Source organism: Lepisma saccharinum, chromosome 18, assembly GCF_977018435.1.
Source record: "Lepisma saccharinum chromosome 18, izLepSacc3.1, whole genome shotgun sequence".
Taxonomy (NCBI): domain Eukaryota; kingdom Metazoa; phylum Arthropoda; class Insecta; order Zygentoma; family Lepismatidae; genus Lepisma; species Lepisma saccharinum.
The window spans coordinates 47,804,892-47,826,454 of record NC_139246.1 but is presented as its reverse complement, the minus strand read 5'-3'; the positions used below and the strand labels follow the sequence as shown (position 1 = coordinate 47,826,454).

At 37.3% G+C, this 21,563-nt stretch overlaps 1 protein-coding gene across 1 annotated transcript in view; it reads right to left on the bottom strand.

The window, feature by feature from the left end:
- Window positions 1-21,563, bottom strand: part of Polr3B (RNA polymerase III subunit RpIII128) — a 127,091-nt gene that overhangs the window by 80,567 nt on the left and 24,961 nt on the right. The window contains exon 5 of the mRNA XM_083140491.1: window positions 6,993-7,160. Within this exon, the coding sequence (XP_082996617.1) occupies window positions 6,993-7,160 (168 nt within the window). The remainder of the gene's footprint in view (window positions 1-6,992; window positions 7,161-21,563) is intronic.

The following is a 21,563-nucleotide window of genomic DNA, read 5'->3' as shown; positions in this document are numbered from 1 at the left end:
ATTTCTCAATGTTCTTTGGTGGCTTGAAAGCTGTTCTTACCAGGTGTGCCGGTTAATAATTCTTAAGTTCGTCGCTGTATGGCGCTGGAAGCAAGGGTTGGTGCACAGTCTCAACTGTTACGTCAGTGTGTTGCCAGGACAGTACCTGTCAAAATGCTGTGGATGTGCAACCAAGTGCAAGTGATCGTGATATTGGGTTTGTGTGGTAAACATGTCGACCTTCAAACCAAATAAGGAGCATGTGCGGTATGTCCTGTTTCTCTTGTTCAATCAAAAGAAAAATGCGAGTGAAAGCCATCGTATCCTTGTGGAAACGTACGGTGACAATGTCCTAATGCACGACGCGTGAGTGCGTTGGTTTCGACGATTCAAAAGTGGTGATTTCGACTGAAAAAATTCCAAGATGCCGAATTGCAAGCACTGTTGGACAAAGACGATACGCAAACGCAACAACAACAACTGGCAGAGAAGTTAAATGTTGGCCGCCAAACCATATCTGATTGTCTTCATGCCATGGCAAAAATCCAGATTGGGCGACAAGACACGGAAAAGTGATTTTGCAGCACGACAACGCCTCATCACACACAGCAAAAGGCATCAGACACCATTTCTGCACTTGGCTGGGAATTCTTGCCCCACCCACCATACGCACCAGACTTAGCCCCTTCGGATTACCACTTGTTTTCATCGATGTCTCACTCACTTTTCCAGCAACACTTCAACAATTACAAAGATATCGAACAATGGCTTGCTGACTGGATCACCTCAAAAGGTGAACCATTTTTTTGGTAGGGCATCCACAATTTGACGGACAGATGGGAAAAATGTATAGCTAACGATGGCGCATACTTTGAATAAAGCATTTGTAACCTTTCTCCCCAGATACACTTGTTTTCTGTCGGATCAATTAAGAATTATTAACCGGCACACCTGGTAGTCCATACTTTGCACAGATGTTTCTTATCTTTTTCTCCATCTTTCTTCTAAATGGCACACTCACATACATCTTCTCTTCCTGTGCATTCTTATTCTCTTCTTCTATCTCTTTATTGTTTGTCTCTTTTAATTTTCTTCTCTGTTCTTCTTATGATGTGAATTATATCCCCTGCTTTGTATCCATTTTCCTGTGCTGCCTCCATTATCCACTTCATTTCTCTGTCATAGCTTGCTTTGTTGTTGCATAATCTTGTTGCTCTCCATACAAAATTCTCCCAAATGTTGTCTTTGGTTCTCCTTTCATGTGCAGATTCCATGGGGATATACTTTCTCCCCGCTAAAACCCCGGTTTCAATCCCTTTCCCTTCAATGGATATATCCAGGTAGTTAATTTTTCCATTGACCATTTCTTCTTTTGTATACTTGACCTTCATTCAATAATCTAAACATTTCTTCTGTTGTTTCTTTGCTTTTTGCTATGAAGATCACATCATCCACGTATCTCTTGAACAGTATCACCTCATTTTTCAAGGATTTGCTTTCTTCTCTCCAATGTATACATATATTGGCTAACAAACATGATAAGGGGTTCCCCATAGCTAATCCTTTCTTCTGTTTAAATACTTCTCCTCCAAAACAAAATACACTATGACTTATGCACACATCTTATGTTCCATATTGTTAGTTCTTCCACCTTTGCTTCCCGTAACCATTTTCCGAGGGAATCCAAAGCAATTTCTTTTTTGTCAAAACTTACTAGATCATAATTTTCATCCGATTCTATTGTTTTCACAATATTGATTACTTCTTCGGAATTCTCTATTGCAAATTCTGTTTTCTTCCTGAGGTCTAAGGAAATAAGGACACACATTCTTTCCTTAGAAGTGTGAAGTGACTAGCCACATAAGGTTGTGCTTTTGTATATATATCTTAGTGTAGCTTGAGAAAGTTCCGGGAAACCAGAACGAAACGTCGGAGATAAAATCAATAAAAACCACTAAAAATTGATTATTTTGCATGTACAAAAAGTCGTTATGCGAACCTTCAAGAAGAACATAGATGAGGAGATAAACAGAAGACGACAAATGGGTGATGGACTCTATCAAAGCGTTAGAAGATTAATATGGAACAGGGATGTACCTATGAAATGCAAGGAGGTCATATATAAGACATATATGTGCCAATAATTATGTATGGAGCAGAGACTTGGACAATGGCAAAAGAAAGATGCAAGCAGTGGAGAGGAAATTTTTCAGGAGTATATTGTGAAAGACTAGAAGGGATAGAATAAGGAATGAGGAGATCCGACAGACAGTGGGGGTGGTGAAGCTTCAGGACATAAAAAACCAGGCACAGATGAGATTGTTTGGACACATGAAGAGGATGGGTGCAGAAAGACTACCAGTAAGAGCTTACAATGTACACGGAGTGGGAATAAGGCCAAGGGGAGACCAAGATGTCGGTGGAAAGAGCAGATAGTGGAGAGTGTTAGGATAAGAGGACAGGATTGGAATATCGTGGAAAAGGCAAATGATGATGATGGTGATGATGATGACATACATATGAATGTACAGTTTGCAAAAGCAATTTGAGTTTGCAACTATCAGCACAGCTTTAAGACACATTATCCATACCACCCAATCCTCACCACATGCATACACGAGCACTCAAACACTCAGAATATTCAGTTATCTTCAGGTAGAAAATTATTTCAGGAACAAGTATGCACAAACTAGACAGCTATGTGACAAGAAGAAAGACCATAGATTTTCAGTACCTCATGTTCCCAGATTTTGCATTTTTCTATTTTACACACTTTTACTTTCCTGCTATCAATGAAGGCAAAAAATGTAAAATTTTCCCAAATTATATATTTTTTCATTCAATACATAGTTGCATGAAAAATATATAATCGAAGTTCCACTATAACTGAGTTTAAAACATGAAAATAGAAGAGATTTGGTGCTGGTAACAACCCTTATTTATTGTTACTAGTACTTACCGAAGGTATTAGAACATATTTAATTAATTGATACTATTCTGTAACCCAAGAATTTGGTAAGGAACGCAAATATCAGATACCGTACAAATTCTGATAAAAAATTATGTAAACATTCTGATCAAAAGTAAAGTGGCAAAATTATTTATGACCACACTTCTATCTTACAAAATAAAATTGGGTGTTTGGTCCTACTTCTTTGTTTTGTTTCTCAGCTCTATGTACACCCTCAAGTGCTTGGTTTCCAGTTGGACGTTTTAAAATTATAAATTTAAAATTTTCTGTAACTGTTCATACTGTCACAGTGTTCATTTTGTGAACTTCATTTCGTATATCTCTATACAGTCAACTCTCGATACAACGACTTTTCACAGTTCCCGGGAAAAGGTCGTTATTTCGAAGGGGTCGTTATTGTAATTTGCAACAATTTTCAGCTTAAACGGAGCTCAAATGGACACAAGGATTCCTAGGAGATGGTAACACCATTTATCCTAGTAGTTATACAACCTGTTATGCACAGGATGCGCGTTGTGAGAAGGAAAATAGAACATGAAAACGTTTTCACAAAAAAGGATTTAAAAGAATGTTACTTTCTTTCAATTGTGCACAGTCGTTGCTCTTCCAGAAAATTCTTACAATTCTAGTTCATGAGAAACCCATTTGCCTTGAGACCTATGGAAAGGAAACCAATCTCTCGCTTATTGCAAGCGAAACTCGAAGAATCTTGACATCTGTCACACTGGCGCCAGCAAAATTCTGGAGATAATCGGGCAGAATGAATGTTGGATTTTATACGGGTCTACTGGAGCGCATGGTCTGTTACAAGATTAACTGGTAAGATAAGATCTCTCGGGAGAAACATAAACTTTCTAGGAATAAAAAAGCGAGGTTTTAATTCCATTCTGGATCGGCTGTGTAAAATACATCGTAAAAAAAGTCACATTTTCTTTGCTACAACCAACTTCATAGTCACTCCTCTCCCCCATTCAAGGTAACAGTCCAAACTCCTTCCTCGACTTGCATTGTAATACAGCCTGAAAAAGAAAACATGTGATCTGTTTTCTTTTCACCCAATGCGTTGTCGCAGTCAATAATCATCTGGGTTTGGAATTGGGTTTCACTTTAAACTGTATATTTAGTCCCGATTAGCCCAACAGCATAAAATGAACTCAAAACAAGCTTTATGAAACCTGCGCATTTTCAGATATCAAAATGGGAGATTGTTATTTACTCTCACGTTAATCAAGGATTTAATGTTGGATTTAGGGTTTATTCCTGTGTCAGAAGAAAAATAAAATTTACAGTTTTGATTGTCAGAAGGTGCAGAACATGAAGTTGTTTTAACTCTTGTTTTTCTTTCTGGAGATCGAATTTTGTTATCTTCAAATCAAAACAGCTTTGCAAGATTCAAAACAATGACTTTTTGCTTCGTTGAGTCATTGCTGTTATCCGCAAATGACAGCTTTGCAGATGCTAGACAAAACACTGGCGCCAGCTGCAGCATAAAAACAAGGAGACTAGCTGGAAGTTCGAGCAACAGGTGGTCGAAGGGAAAATCCTCAGCATTTTAAGATAACGCAACTGTCGAAGACTGAAATTTTATCAGCAGTGTGAAGAAGAAAGAAATGACCCTTGCTTTACATTTTACTATGCAACAGACAATAATAAGGGCAATATTTCCTATGCAGTAAATAGCATTAAAAGAAAAAATAGGACCTGAATTTTGCAATTATCACCTTGCCTCTCTGACATTGGTGTGCACACTAATGGCGGAGATGAGCTGGGAAGGGAGGGGCACTTTTTTTTTTACTTGTCCTATTGTTTTTGTTAGTTTTCAATAATGTATCCAGAACTGGTTGCCCCATTTTAGATGTCAAAGGAATAGAAGAGAGGTCCACTTCCACCCGTGTGCACACACGAGCAAGAAAATTGTGGCCGAAACAATCGGCATCGCCGCCCCCTCCACCTACGTTTGCTGAGAGCAAAAGAGAGAGGTCACTCAGCCAACGGAACACTTTGGCAAATATTATGCGGAAGCTTGGATGACAAATCATTAAGCAGGTTTATGGTCTTTCGTTGGCCTATGTGGCTTTCATTACCTTTAACAGTTTCGGTTTTTTATGAAGTGTTACAGGAAACAAAGAACACGTCTTGAATGAAAGTGGTTACCTGAAGTGTTGGCTACAAGGCCAAGAGTTGCTCACTCACGGGAACCTGCTGAACTCGAGGTCAGAGCTGGACAGATGGTCCTGACTTCCAGGTACCACGCATCTGTATTTTGGAACATTCCTGCGATCTTATCTCTAATTTCTCAAGGTGGTGTATTTATCGATGAAAGAGCTTGACCTGCCATATACATAGACAAAGACTGCAAGTCCAGCACAGTCATTTCAGGCTGCTCCCCCCCCCCCCCCAATCCAGTTGTCAGTAGCTCTTAGGACAAGGAAACAAGTCAAGGTCGATTTAAAATAATATCCCAGCACATTCGATCTTCTCTTCTCGCGTATCCAAGAGCAAGCGAAATCACAATGGCAAAACAAGCCTAGCGTGTTGCGTAGCGGCCGTCGGATGTGGTGTAACATTGGCAGGCTTGGGGGAGGGGAGGGTAGAGGTCAAGTGCTATTGGATATCACTCAAGCTTGGTGTGGTGGTGTCTATTTTTAGATCAGACCCACTGGCGAGTGGTAGAGCGCTCGTGATGGGACTGAGTGCGAATAAAACGAGTGCAAAAAACTTATTTTTCGGCCGATTTCCTTCAATTTTTCAACTTTTTTCCAAATTTTTCATGATTCCCGGGAACAGGGTCATTACTTCGAGAGGATCGTTATATCCGGGGTCGTAGAATCGAATGTGTATGTATAAAAATGGATGTGTATGTGTGTGTGTGTTTGTTTGTTCCGGCATAACTCTAGAACGCCTGGAGCGATTTCAACCAAACTTGGAACACGTATCACTTGTAATCTCGAAAGAAATACTGTGGGGGTAAAACACCACTGGCACCCCTAGGGGAGGTGACATGTAAAAATAATATAAAACAACCGATATTAGTGTGGAATTCATAGTTATCGGTGTCGCTAAGATGAATAGTGACACTCCCAATGCCGTTCAACTCCAAGACACCCTTGAGACACCTAGGGATGGGGGGTGGGAAGGGGATGACATGTAAAAATAATCGAAAACGATCAATATTAATGTGGAATCCATAGTTTTCAGGTCACCAAGATGAATAGTGACACTCCCAATGACATTCAACTTCGACAACCTTGAGACACCTAGGGGTGGGGGTGGGAAGGGGGTGACGAAAAAATAATAAAAAACGACCGATATTAGTGAGGAATCCATAGTGTTTGGGGTCGCTAAGATGAATAGTGACACTCCCAATGCCGTTCAACTCCAAGTTCCTTTTACACTATAGTTAGAATTCATTATTTTCCTGTCTAATAGAAGATTGGAATAAATAAATACCCGGGCAATGCTGAGTAATCAGCTAGTTAAATATAATCTTAATCATGTGGTAAAATTGTTCAATGTTCTTAACATTTCAATGCTACAGACAAATGTATATATTTTTTTAAAATTTACATTGAGTTTTGTGATTTTGGGCAGGCAAATTTTATTGCCATCTAAAATATAGAAGGGAGAGCCTACTGAGGATGTGCTCAAGAAATCATAGGGCTCTGATATATCCATCAAGGTTTATAAACTGTCATTAATTACTAAACATGGCACACGACCTTGCAAAGTTTGGGTGCAGGACTATTTTTCTTGAAATACATGTAGAAGGGAAGCATTATGTAGTTTGTATGCCACAAGATGGCTTCATTGATGGTACTGAAAGGGGACAAAACAACAGGATGGAACAAATTCTCTCGGGTGTCTTGTTTCACCATTCATCCATGTTCAACAATAAAATTTAATAAAAAAACTTTGTCCAAAATTTGTGGGTTCAGCCAATATTAATTGGTCATTTGCTTACCAAACTAATTCTTCTACAAGTTGTTTTTTGAAGCAAATACAAACCTCAGTTTCGAGTTAAAACAAACAACTTTCAACTTACATCCTGTAGTGTATTGTGTTTGAGATAATACTTTCCATTCTTCATGACAACATTAGTCCTAGATTTCTTTTCATGAGTGCTACTGGTGACTTGACACGTGATTCCACCTTTTCTGTCTTCCTCAACAATCATTCTGTTTTTAGACAGCTGTTCTTGAATCAAAATCACCTGAAAGAATAAACAGTATAAAGTCAAAAGTTAAATATGAAAGGCCACTCGAGATTAATCGATATGAAATTTTAGCAAGAGTAATACAATACATACATACCCCAGACAAAATAGATTATTTACCAAAACCAGAACGTCCTTAAGGCTCGGCTGTACCTTTGGCATTCGAATGGGCGATTTTTTCAATCTTTTCTCTCCATTCGAAAAATCTCTTGGATATTTCAAAATATGAAAAATTACATACGCTTAGAATTCCTTCTAGAGCAATGACGTGAATTTCCATGTAGTTTTCTTTCACTGTTGTCTAGATATTATCAATAGTTTAATAGACTTACGTAATCATGAAACTATTGATAATATCTAGACAACAGAGGTTTTTCGAATGAAGAGGAAAATTTGAAAAAAATTCGCCCATTCGAATGCCAAAGGTCCAGCCGAGCCTTAACACATTAACTGCCTTGCCAATCTCATGGGCCCGACATCAGGATTTCTTATGAGGCCGTTTTGGTCCCATGGGACCGATGTTGTAACATCTAATTTGAATCACTCTGGCAGGCCAATGGTCCTCTGCGCAAGCATATTTCATATTGAAAAGGCCCGGCACGGCGCCCTAGAATCCAACTGCACATGCATTTTTGGAAACGTATAAGCAGCAAAGCCATTTTTTTTATATTTATTATTATTATTGATATGAAGCATGTATATTCCTTAGAACCTCTTATGGGTAAGTAACCTGATTTCGCTCATTATTTAAATACAGCTTTTTAATATATTTATTTATTTTAATTTATTTGTGGTATTTGTATATATAATTAGATAGTGGTATTGGTGCATCAACACTGAGGTTATTTACACCTATGTAACTCTATGGCGAGGCGTCCCTATAAGAATGGGGAAAATATTTGCATTTGTTGCTTTTATGCTATTTTCACCAATTATGTGAAATATGGGTTTCATTTTTTTATATTTTTGTATTATTTTATATTCTTTATAATATGCACCAAATTACAAGATAATCTTTACCATACATTTTAAATATGTATTCATACAATGGCATATATTTTGGGAACATAGAAAAAATATAATACAGCACATACAGTACATAATAAAATAAATGAGTTACACTACTGCATTGCAAATGTTTTCACAAAACTTTTGGAAAGTTTTGAAAAGTTTCAGTCAACACTTGAAAACTGTGATCACTCCACGTGAACTTTATTAAAGCAAGGAATACACATATGTGGTTTACCTTCACACCCTTCACAAAAAGTAACAAATTTCTTCACTTTATTCGATGCTGTTTTTTGGCCTTTTCTTTCAGATACCAATTTATAGCAGTACTTGCAATATTTGCACACTTTGTTAACTGGGCCTTCCTTCGTTTGTATTGTGTGATGGGATCGTTTTTTCAGAGGTCTTCCTTCACCAAGTGAACCTGTTGTCGTTCCTTCCTCTTTTGTCAGCCAAAGGACCACTTTCTCTCTGAAAGACCCGTAACTTCTTTGTTCAAAATAAAAGCATTTACCATTGCGGTGTTCAGGAGAAGTTCCATAGCTACTTTGCGACACCATTTCACAGTTTTTCGCAGTGGGGACAAGTACGCAGCCATCTGATCAGACAGATCAACTGGTGATTTACCTATAATCACACACCATTTCAGGCTTTTGTGTTGTGCCACCCCTTGTTTGAATTTCCATCATGTGATGAGAATGTTTTGTAGAGAGCATAAGCACGTTCCTCTTGTCTTTCCACTTCAATATGGTGATTCCCCGCTCATTTGTAGTGGTTATCACCTCGCCTTTCTTCAGGTTTTTTTTCAACAATATCCTTGGGACCTCTATTTGCACTCTGTGTTCCTACGAGATGTGCCAAATCTACACTTGTGTACCAATTGTCGGTATAGACAGTACGACCTGAATTTAGTAGTTTGTCACTGGTTTAGTTGTTGTTCCGTCAATTTTTTTCCCAGAATATATTTTCACATTGCAAGTGTAGACGTTGCCAGTACATACTTTGAATAATTTAATGCCGTACTTGTGTCTCTTCTGTTTCAGGTATTGACACATAATTACTCTTCCACGGAAGGGTACAAGAATTTCATCAACACAGACAAACTCACCGGGTTCATATACTTCCTGAAACTTATCATTGAGAAGATCAACCAAACATTGAACTTTGTGCAATCTATCTCTAGGGGCACAATTTTCATTATCAGAAAAATGTAGCACTCGCAAAATTAGCTCAAACCTATTTCTTCCCATAACTGATGCTGTGAAAGTGTTCTTGTATAAACAAATTTTTACTTCAGTAGTCGGACAACTGCAGCATTTGTATTATACCCATCCAAACTACTAATCCAAAAAACTTCTTCATCTCATTAGCAGTCACTGGAACCCATTCATGTAGTCTACAAGATGGTGGGACATCACTTTCGCCACTCATTAGACACTCACTGTGTTGCATACAAATTTGTTTCTTCTGCAATAATACTGACAACATTATCATCAACTATTAGTGAGTAAAAATCTTCTGGCTTTCCAAGACGTTTTCCTGCGACGTTAAGTCCATTCCACATGAAATCACAAACTGTCTGATGTTTGGTGGATTTCCATTTGGACCCTGGCTAGAAGAAACATCTTGTGGCTGAATATCAGATTCATCAGAAGTAGTAAGATTATCATCTGTATTGTTTGGAGAAAATATTGGATCATCTTCCGAGTCCTCAAACTCTTCTTCTGACATATCAAGATATTGGCAAATCTCCCCTTCATCCAAGTGTCTGGATGCCATTGTAGCTATCAGTCAAGTGGCAAAGTAAAGTCGACAGCAAAACATTCCAAACAAACACATTGAACCGAAAATGAAAATGAATCTTTCCTTATTTCTTGTCGGAAAGAGAAACATTCCCATAAAGAAAAGATGAAAGTGGCCAATTATTGAAAATTATTTTATGTTTATAGTGAATTGTGTTTGGCAGTATTGTTTAGAATACTTCTAACTAAGCAGGTCAAGTATAAAGAAGTAAAGAATGCATTTTCACGAAATTGATTGTTGCTTTTCAATCGCCCGTGGAGCACTGAATGAATGTTTTCGTGTTGGCGCCACGATGGTCCCATGGCACCGACACACTATAATTTTGGTTTATCGATATAATAAAAACCAAATTCGAAATTTGATAACATGAAGTTATTTTACAACAGAAACACTACCCAATGGCACTGTCAGTGAATATTGAAAATTTCATCCAGCAGTTAACGTGTTAATAGCCAGTGGCAGCACCTCTGGCTAGAATCGCTGCATGAATCTCCTGCATTAGGGATGCTACGAGGTTGTGGAAGTATGGTTTGGAGTAATTTCTGGTAACTTTGAAACTGATCTGCAGCTACAAGACAAACAACACGACGATGATCCCTGTCAGTCATAAGCATTTTTTCAGCAACAGTTATGATGAGTTACTTGCGAGGTACACCACTCCTAGTTGAACTTCTAGACGAGTGGTTCTCAACCTATTTCAGTCGCAATCCACCTTGTGGATATTACATTCATGGAACCCATAAGCATGAGCACTGGCAGAATTACTTGTAGGGGTGTGCACCCAGTTTATAATCATATTTTTGCTAATATTGAGTACTTTAAGAAGCCCCCTTTTAGGCTTGCTTAAACAAATTACACACACTTCATTTCAGAAAAGTAAATACGTAATTTAAAAGACGAATTTACTCTAGACTAACATCTAACTAAACACACATGCTGAAATTGAAGAAAAAAAAAACCTCGCCGAACTAATGTGATGGTTCAGATTGCATTTTCCGCATAAGCGGGTTCAATGGTGGTTAACTTAAGTCGTAAATCTGAGTGGACATCAAGTGTATCTCTGTATTTGTTTTTCACTTGAATCAGAGATGAAAATTCCTTCTTACAGAAATATGAGGTGGAGAAAAACATGAGCAACTATAATGCCTCATCCGAATGACGGTTGGAAATATCAAGCGACACCTTAAGTCGACATACATGTGACACCGATAATTCGTTGTTGCGACCGAAACGAAAACAATAGATATCCAATTCCCTTGAGTTAACCATCGGAGAGATGCCGGTGAATAGTAATGGTAGAGCGCGAATAAGAGAAATGTAGTGTTTAGACTATGTACGCACGGATTAAATTTAAATTGTTAAAGCAATATAAGTTAAGTCATTTAAATGTAATAGGCTCTTAAGATGCAGTAAATAAATTTTTGAGGCCGACTCTTCGCGACCCACTACATGCCCACTCGAGACCCAGCAGTGGGTTGAGGCCCATAGGTTGAAAAACAATGCTCTAGATTGTCCGCTCTGACACACCAACAAACTGGGCCACTTCATTCACTTTATGTACATGTGCATACCCAAACACAATGGCACCTTTTTGCCACTCTGTCACGTCTGACTTGCGACCCATATCACGAACTACTTGCACACGACTAAAGCTCATAATCTCTCGAGGTAACTGTTCCAGCCTTATCACAGAGGTTGCTGTTTAGTGACCCACTGTACTTCTATCAGGATGCGATCTGTTTGGCTGAGAAAAAAAGTGTATGTTCTATCTGGGTGTGACAATTTTTTTGTCCGGAGTGTACATGAAATTTCCCAAAAATAAAAATGCTCTTTGACGAATTTAAATCCATAAGACACTTAAACTTCGTTCTTACATTGTCTATTGATTTAAGTACTCAGGCCTTTCTCAATACATCAAGGCATCATCATCACTAAGTTTTTACAATTCTTTGTAACTGTCTGTGTTTACATAGTGTTGATGTTATGAACTTTGAACTAGTGGTCACCAGAATGTCACATAATACTTTCGCAGAACCTAAATATACTGGAAATTCTGCAAAATTAATATAACTTTTGCAACAACATTACTGGGAGAAATGTATTAAATGATTTTCTCATACAATATTATGAATATTTTGAAGCAAAACTATGTTAGCTGCTATGATATAATTCCAACGGAAAACACACCTGAATTAAGATTTTTAAATATTCTGAACTACTTTGAATACTAACAACTATAAAGTTTCAGTATCAGTGGGAATCACTAAGTGTCTGGCAATGGTTATCGGATCAGCGGTGAACTTTAACCTTTGACGGACAGGCCTTCCATTCACATGGGATGACCTCCTAGAATGGGAACTATTCAAGCATGTGATTTTCAAACTTGCTAGGATGTACATAAAAATAATAATAGCTCGAGAACTAATCCCTTTTTCTTTTCCGGAATAACAGGGGTTTTAGCAAAGGTAAAGTTTATACATTGTACCTCCCAATATAATGAAAGTTAAATGAAGAAAAAATTCAACTTTTTTTATCAATACTTGCCTGTGCCTGTAGCCACCAGAATAGCCCAAAGTGAATGAAAAATGTAGTATATAGAGTGGTTCATTTCTGCAACTATGCAAAGTTTCATTGAAATCAGACTCATACTACTAGAGTAAAAAATAATAACATTCCTTCTACCTGCATTGAAATATAGGCTGATATTTCTTCATGAAAAAAATAATAATGTACGAAGAGCAGTAGAGTTATTCCATGCGAAATCAAAAGAGCACACAACCTCACCATCTCAGATTTTCACGAAATTTGGGGAGTGGAAACTATCCATGGAACTTAGTAACTGAAAATTTTGGGTCTTGTGTGTCTTGTAATTGTAAAATTATTCAAGGTCAATTTTGCAGAAATTTCCTATCTGAGCTCGTTTAGCTATATTAAATGTGCTGTAACTCTGCTCCTATTTGACCTAGGAAGCTGAAATAAAAGTTTATTGTGCAGGGAATCTGACAAGCTTTCCAATGATATTTAACAAGCATACCATTGATGAAAAGAAAATGTCACATGACCTTGAAAATCTCAAACCATGTCTGCCAAAAATCATGAAAAAATATATTTGGTACACCATGCTACACTCTAAAACGTATGAAAAATCAAACTGGCACTGCAATTATTGATTGATTGACTGACTGATTTGGTGTCTTGAGTGCACTTTACGCACAGTACAACTAATCAGGACTGGACCTACAGCTTAAAGTGCGATCCAAACCACTAGGTGCCTTCACTGGATATCGAACCTGGGACCACTTGATTACAAGGCGACGATGCTACCACTGTGCAATCGAGGTGGCCCTGGCACTGCAATAGGATCAGAAAATAATAAATAAATAATATGTATAGCTATGTGACTAATAAAGGCCTTATTACAATGTACTAGGGCGAGTAAAAGTCCCTTAACACCCCATATAAAATGCAAAGGAATTATGCTGGGTACAAATTTGTCATGATAGAAACATGTTAAGCCCAGGGGGACCATAGTTGTGTGTATCAAGCAAGGGTCCGCGATATTGAATTGATGAAAGGGTGATGTGATACATCAAATCAATCTAGTATTCAGAGGGAAGGTTAAGTTCCATGTGCATATAGCACCGTGCCATGAAGGCATATTTATCAAACGTGGGGGGTAAGGCCCCATGCATTCTTGATCTTGGCAAATTTTCGAGGTTATCTGATCAGCAGCACAATACTACGGCTGCTTTTAACTCCCTTCCCAAGAGTTGCCACCAGGTACCCATAGATTTGAGGCTGGGTGAGCCCCAGAGGCACTTTATGTGCGGACAAGGCCTGAAAAATTCCAACCTTAGATCACCTACACAAGGAATTGAATTCAGGTCTACGGCATGGCAGTCAGACACTGTACCGACTAGGGGAAAAAATGACTATTTCAAACTCTGCTTGTTAATAGTAGTAACAATGGACATACTGTTTTGTAATTTGAGTATGTCATACCTTCATATGTATACTATCATAACAAAAAGACAAAACGGTGTAATTTTCCAGAAATGGCATATTAATTGCTCCCATGTGGTGGCGGGAAGCCAGCTTTCCATCTGTCCTAAACTGGTATATAGCAAGTGGAGATCTTTTCTCATTCGTTCACTAAAGGTTAACATATTCTCAATGTTTCCATGCTTGAAATTTGCATTTTCTTTATAAGCTACATTTTTATCCAAGTATGGCAGACAAAGAATGAATGAATGAATGATCTGTTTTGATTTGCGTTTCTGCCACTTTTGGCTAACTGCAAAGATAAGGTTGAATGGTGATACGATGAAATAGATGAAGGGACAAACACATATGGAAAAGCATACAATACAACACAAATTCCATGGAGGATTATACCGGCCATCGGTTCAGATGGTTGAGCCTCGTTAGTCTGCAAAATGCAGTCCAGGAAGTACATTTGTGGAAGTGAGGTTGGTATTTGGGTGTATTGAGAAAGGGCCACCCCTTACACCAAAAGTGTGGTAGACATATAGAATATAAGAAACTCTTGAGGTTATCCAGAACCGTCGAACTGTAAAAAACAGATCACAGACAGGCCCTATCAACTTTGCTACCACAGAATATGATAACTAGCAACTAATTAATGAAAATTTGACCACAAACTCAAATGACACTTAGTGAACCAGCATGAAATAAGAGCAACAGCTATGTACGAGGGTTATTTTTTAAGTAAGGTCCATTTTGCAAAAAAACGAAGTAAGTAAATGTTTTTTAAAAAAGAACATTTATTTTCTGAATTTACGTACACTTCTCTATTTTTCTACATAATTTCCTTGCCGGTTTAAACATTTATCATAATGATCTACGACTTTTTGGATACCCTCCTCATAGAACTCTGCCGTCTGTGATGATAGCCAGTTACTCATGGTCATTTCTAACTTCTTCATCAGTGTCTAAACGCTTACCGCCCAGGAAGGTGTTCAAGTAGCAGAAGAGGTGGTAGTCACTAGGTGCAACGTTTGGACTGTATGGCGGATGGTCAACACATCACATCATCGCCGGTCAAAGTGAAAGCAAAACAGACAATTTCAAAGCGCAAGATCATGGCAACTGTGTTTTGGGACAGGCAGGGTGTTTGTTAGTGGACTTTCTGCCTCAAGGAACAACACTTAACTCAGCTTCCTACTGTGAGACCATAAAAAGACTTCGTCGAGCTATCCAGAACAAATGGCGTGGAATGCTGTCAGCCAGTGTTGTTATGATTCATGACAATTCATTTAGTCATGACAATGTAAGGGCACATGCTGTGGCTCAAACTCAAGATCTGATCGAATCTTCTGACTGGGACGTATTCGATCATCTGCCATACAGTCCAAACGTTGCACCTAGTGACTACCACCTCTTCTGCCATCTGAACACCTTCCTGGGCGGCAAGCGTTTAGACACTGATGAAGAAGTTAGAAATGACCATGAGTAACTGGCTATCATCACAGATGGCAGAGTTCTATGAGGAGGGTATCCAAAAACTCGTAGTTCGTTACGATAAATGTTTAAACCGGCAAGGAAATTATGTAGAAAAATAGAGAAGTGTACGTAAATTCAGAAAATAAATGTTTTTTTTAAAAAAAACATTTACTTACTTCGTTTTTATTGCAAAACCGACCTTGCTTAAAAAATAACCCTCGTACAACTAGGTTCGACAAATATCTGCTTGTCCTTGGGACCACCCCAAAGGCATACTCGTAGCATCATGACCTTGTAATAAAAGGGTCCAGGGTTCAATACATGGTGAAGGCATATAGTGGTTCGGATCCCACTTTAAACTGTAGGTCCAGTGCCGATTACCTTACTGTGCATCAAGTGGACTTAAATCACCAACTCAATTAATATTTTTGTCCATAATCTATTGTCATTCAACAGCCTATTGTAGATAGTGGCAGAGATTAGCTTCTTAGATTGATAATTATGACAATAAAGTTAATACATTGTCATATTAAGATTTGAAATGGTTAGGCTAAGTTCAGACTTCCACATTTGTGCAATAATAATAGTTTTGGTCATATGATTCCTCCAAATTTATTCATATAATGCAATTAAATGTGTCTGACATTACTATTTGTAAAAATTTTAATAAACATGATGTTTAGAAAAGACAATTTGTATAGCTATTAAGACAAAATTATCAAATTGTGTAATATTTTGAATTCATGTTTTTAACAGGAATTTTTTTACTGATAATCAAAAAAACGAATCTTCAAACATCCAACATATGAGTTCTTTCAAAGAAGCAAGAGAGGAAACATTCAGATTTATAATTAAATTTATTGAAATTGTGTACATTTGCTTTTATTACATCAAGGTTTATATACAAAGATAAACTCTTTAAGATTGTTCTGTATATAAATATGATGTCATTCTTGTTACTTTGTAACAACATGCAAAAAAACGGTAATTGTAATTGCTAGATAAGTATATTGTTATATACGTTGCAAAATAGATGATTCAGAGCAAATATGTACATTTAAATCACAAATATTAAGAAGGTTAAGCACTTAGCACTCAAATCACAAATGTAGCAATTGGTGATGGCTTCATACTTGTACAATTATTAATGTTCTTAAAAGATTATACTTTGCAATTTAATCATAAATAGGTTGCTAAAGCTATATACAGTGTGATTCCCTTGCTAGAGGATCCAAACTTTTGTCTATAAAATTGCCATTTACTTCAAGTTTGTACTGAAATTGTGTATGCACATTCCTTCAACAATGTAAAACACGATCTGCTCATATCCGATGCTGAAAATGGCCCCCTTCCACATGCAAGCACTCTTGTACATGTCTCTCCAAATTCTGGAATACTTTTCTTAAAGTGGCGTCAGTAATGGCTTAAATCTCTTGACGTATAGCTTCTTTCAGGGCTGTGATTGTGCGGTGTTTATTTCCCTTCAATAAGCCCCAAAGAAAGAAGTCAGGTAGGGGTGAGGTCGGGAGATCTTGTTGGCCAAAGATTTTTTGAGATAATTCGGTCTCCAAAAAAAAATTTAATTTCTCTCATGCTGACATTTGAAGTGTGACATGTCTTGTTGGAAATATCTATCAGTTAGTTCATCATCTCTTAACTGATTGAGAAACTCAGTGAATATTCCCAGGTAGACTTCAATGTTAACAGTTTGTTAAAAATAATAGGGCCTCCACACCACACTCCAATTTTCTGAGTATGCAAAGGCTATTCATGTATTGCACGATGATTTTCTTCTGCCCATATATGCATGTTTTGAGAGTTTATATAGCCACTCAGATAAAATCATGCTTCATCCATAAACTAAGTGAGCTCTAAAATCCCAGGATTCTGATTAACAAAATTTTGAAACCATAAACAAAACCGCACACGTTTTTCATGGTTTGTCAGTTGCAATTCATGGAACACATGACCCACAATAAGCAAGTAGTTTTGATCTTTTTGCAGCTTTTTGACACGTGGAATATGGGAGATTAGTTTCTTGGGAAAGTCTTCGTAATTATTTTGATGGTGATGCCAGTAATCGCTCCTTTACATCCTGTTTTTCCTCCTCAGACATTTTCCAGCCTCCTGAATGCTGTGTGACAAGACTTCCCGTTGTCTCTAACTTTCTTACCAACTTCTGGATACAACACATTGAAGGTACACGTCTCACACGAAATTCAGTCAGAAATGTCCTTTGACATAGTTTAAATGAACAAGTTTGCCAGTATTTAAGAACGAGGAACACATGCTCTTCGATTGTGTACATTGTAATCCCTATACATTTGAGCCAACACTACCGAGATGCATTGTCGCGGAACAAAACAAATTAAGGTCATTGGAAGAGTCCAGTGAAATGCGGTGACGTCGACACTTGGGGTAGCAATCAGTGGCATGCTCAAGGGCGTGGGGTTGGTGTGGGTCATACCCCTCCCCCCTTTAGGACACAGTATTCCTAAAAATAGAACGTCAGGAAAAGATTGCAAAATGATGAATGAGTACTAAAAAAAGTACATGTAAACTTCACCCCCATTCGAAAATAAAAAAAGATTTGATTTGACTACTAAGCCAGAGATCCTGGGTTTGAATCTCGGCTTGACCATGGGTATTCTTTGAGTGTGTCCCTTTATCAATTAAATTGTATCATCTTCGCGATTAGCCAAAAGTGGCGGAGAAGCGAAGTAAAATAAACCAAATCAAGCAATCAATCAATTATTTGACTTGATTTTTGTTACTTAGCGCCGCTTCTTTCTCATATTTGGTTAATTGCGAAGAAGATACGATAAAAGTAATGAAGGGATAAACACAAAGAACACCCATGCCCAGGTCGGGGTTCGAACCCGGAACTCCTGGTGTCGTAGCATGCTGTGATAACCACTCCCCCATGGTTGGTTGATTTGGTGTTTTAAGTCCACTTTATGCACAGAAACAAAACAGGTAACAAAACACACTTTTTGTAGTTTCTTCAATAATATTCATTTGGTTTCTTGAGTTCTGAGATACATTTTTCATTTCAAATTATTTCATTATTCACTGCAGAGTACAACACAGGAACAAGAATGCACGCTCATCACAGGTTCGAATCCCGGCCTGGAATGTTCGAGGTCCATTCATCAATTTCATCATATCATCACTCATCCTCATTTTCGTGATAACCAAATGTGGCAGAAAAGCGAAGTAAAATAAACCAAACCAACAACAATATGAACGTGCGTTCTCTTGCTCAAATAAATACATCCGTTGGAGGGCAAAAGATTAGTATATTTAAATAAAACACTACAAAAACGAGAGGGAGAGAGAGCCTGAGAAATATTTGTAATTTAATCATTATATATTCCATATTTGGAAAAAAAAAAAAGAGAAAGAAAGCATAACATTATTGTCTGCACATAACACGTTCCCATTTCATAAATAATAAAACTACATCCCATAAGGTTCTGTAAATACAGAGAACATACGTAAGTACTGCAGAAAATTTTTCCTTGAGTTCTTTAGAGGATTTACAAAGAATCAAGGGAAACCAATCCCCTATCTGTCCTATAGGAGATAGACTGGGGGACCTGAAACCACGGGCTTTCAACCATTGAAGCGGGGGCGAGGGGACAAGGGAGGTAGAGGCAGAAATCTTCCCTTTTCCTTCGGGCGACCGTTTCTACCTGGAACTGGTATGGCGGAAGAAGAGCGAGCTAGGCCAGGTTTGCCCGCAGATCACATCGAGGGACGAGAAGCGCGTGAAAAAGAAAGTGTTGCATATGAACTGTGGTTTTAACAAGACAATAAATATTGTGATTTGAAAGTAATTATAGATCTGAGATTGATTAATCTATCTCTGCTAGACTAGCTACTCCTCAGTGCACGTCACTGGAAGAATCCAAACCTATTGCGAGGGGTTAGATCCTGTTTTACATTATTGAAGGTATGTGCATGCAAAATTTCAAGACAAACTTGAAGTAAATGGCAGTTTTATGGACAAAAGTTTGGGGCCTCTCGCAAGGGAATCACCCGACAGAAGCCTTTTTTCTCATAACTGAATCTTGAAAGAACTTTGATCATGGCATAATCTTTAAAAAAGTTTGGAAAGTTATAGAATGCCACTAATATGTATAATTTGAATTTGAAGCAGTTAATTGATATCTGCTTTCATCTACACAAAGAAGCACACTTGCAAATGATCTAATACCTCAAATAGATGCTTTGAGGAATGTTAAATGAAGTGACACATACATATTAAACATTTGAACGTGATTAAGCCAGATGTTGAGTTTTGAAAATTGAAGAGCAGAATTTTGGAAAACCTGGATGAAGGAATTTATAGTCAAGTAGGATTCTTGCTTATAAAAATATATGAAAAAGACTAATTGTTCTTCGAGAAGTACGTGTAGGACATATTTTCTTTCAATTTCATGTATAAGTTATGATTGTTTTCTAATGTATAAAATGTATACTGTTTCAGTAAAACAAATTACATTTCCTTGGAAAATGTAAGCTAGTATTACCTTTTCAGCATGGAACCGTAGCTTCCTACTGTACTACACATTTATTTGAACTCTGATTGTATGCTAATACTTATCAGGCAGAGTTATATGATGTGATGATGTGTCGATCAGAACTTCAGATATAACCGAGAGCATTTACCTGTCACATTGTTTGTGATATAAAAAGTAATTGGGGAGACATGAATTGACAGAATTGGTTGACCACGCTGTCTTCGCTATTCTCACTGTCTATTTATTTATTTATTTATTGAGAAAATTAAAGATACAGCATAGGTGGTCTTTTCATATTATAATACTCAATTCATGTGCAATAGTAATAAGGCAGATTAATTAGTACTCTAAAAATATCAAGCATTATAAGGATATTGTTGTATTGGTAAAATTGCTGATACAGTAAAACTTCGTTAATCCAGACTAATGGGGGGGGGAATTGACCGGTTTAACGAAAGTCCGGATTAACTGAAATAACCTAAAAGAACAGTAGAAAATGCATTCAAACTCCGTTTATAGCAACAAAACATAATTATTATGGTGTATTTAAAGGGCATAGGCCAAAATACACTATACAGTACAGTCTAGGAGCTGTGTTTTTTTACAAATTTGTTGCTAAATGTTGTTAAGACTTCAAAAATTTGTGTTGGCTTAAAGAAAGGGGAGTCCCTTATGGAGCAATATGATGAATGCGATTGTTGACTTCTAGCCACATTTAAAACCTTGATTTCTGCTATTTTTCTTTTTTTTGCTTGTTCGGATTAAGTAAAGTCCAGCTTATCGGGGTCCGGATTAACGAGGTTTTACTGTAACTTGACTGTTCTGACATTGCTAAAAATAGCCTATAATTTAATGAAAAATTCTGACATATTTGTTAATATTGTTATCAATACATATAGAAGTATAATTCATATAGCCTGATTTTTTAAGTAAATGTTAAATACAGAGTTCTTTTTTCTTTGCAATCAGCTGGTTACATAGATTAAATAAAGACATTAAAGAATCGTTCATGTTCTGTAAAACATTTGCAATCTTATGTCGGGTGAGTAGAATATTGGTTATCAGCATCAGTTAAATTTTCAGATCGGTCCATCCATATAATATCTAAACAAGACAAAACAGTTTTTCCTTACAAAAAGAAATTGTGTTTTGATGCTTATTTTACAAAACCAGGCTACAGGAATTGTATTTTTATATTCATAAAATTAATAACAAAAACACAAATTTTTACGAACTATATAAGCAAAAATCAAGCATCCTTCGTGCATGCACTAACAAGACCAAGGCTACACGATGCACACCAATGAGAAACGGCAAAGTTCAAGTGACAAGCGACACATGCAGCTTGTAGTTTCGCTTGGATTCGAAAGGTTGCATTTACATCTGCAGTTTGGTTTCCATGAGACACATGCCACTTGCAGCTTTAAGCAGGATTTACACAAATACATGTAATACAGTTGAACCTGAGTTATATGTATGTCAAGGTGAAGAGAAAATACTACGTATAACTGAGAATTACTTACAAATCAGATTTAGATACCATGTCATATTATTATTAAAATACTGCAATTTTATCTATTTTGAAGAACAAGATATACGT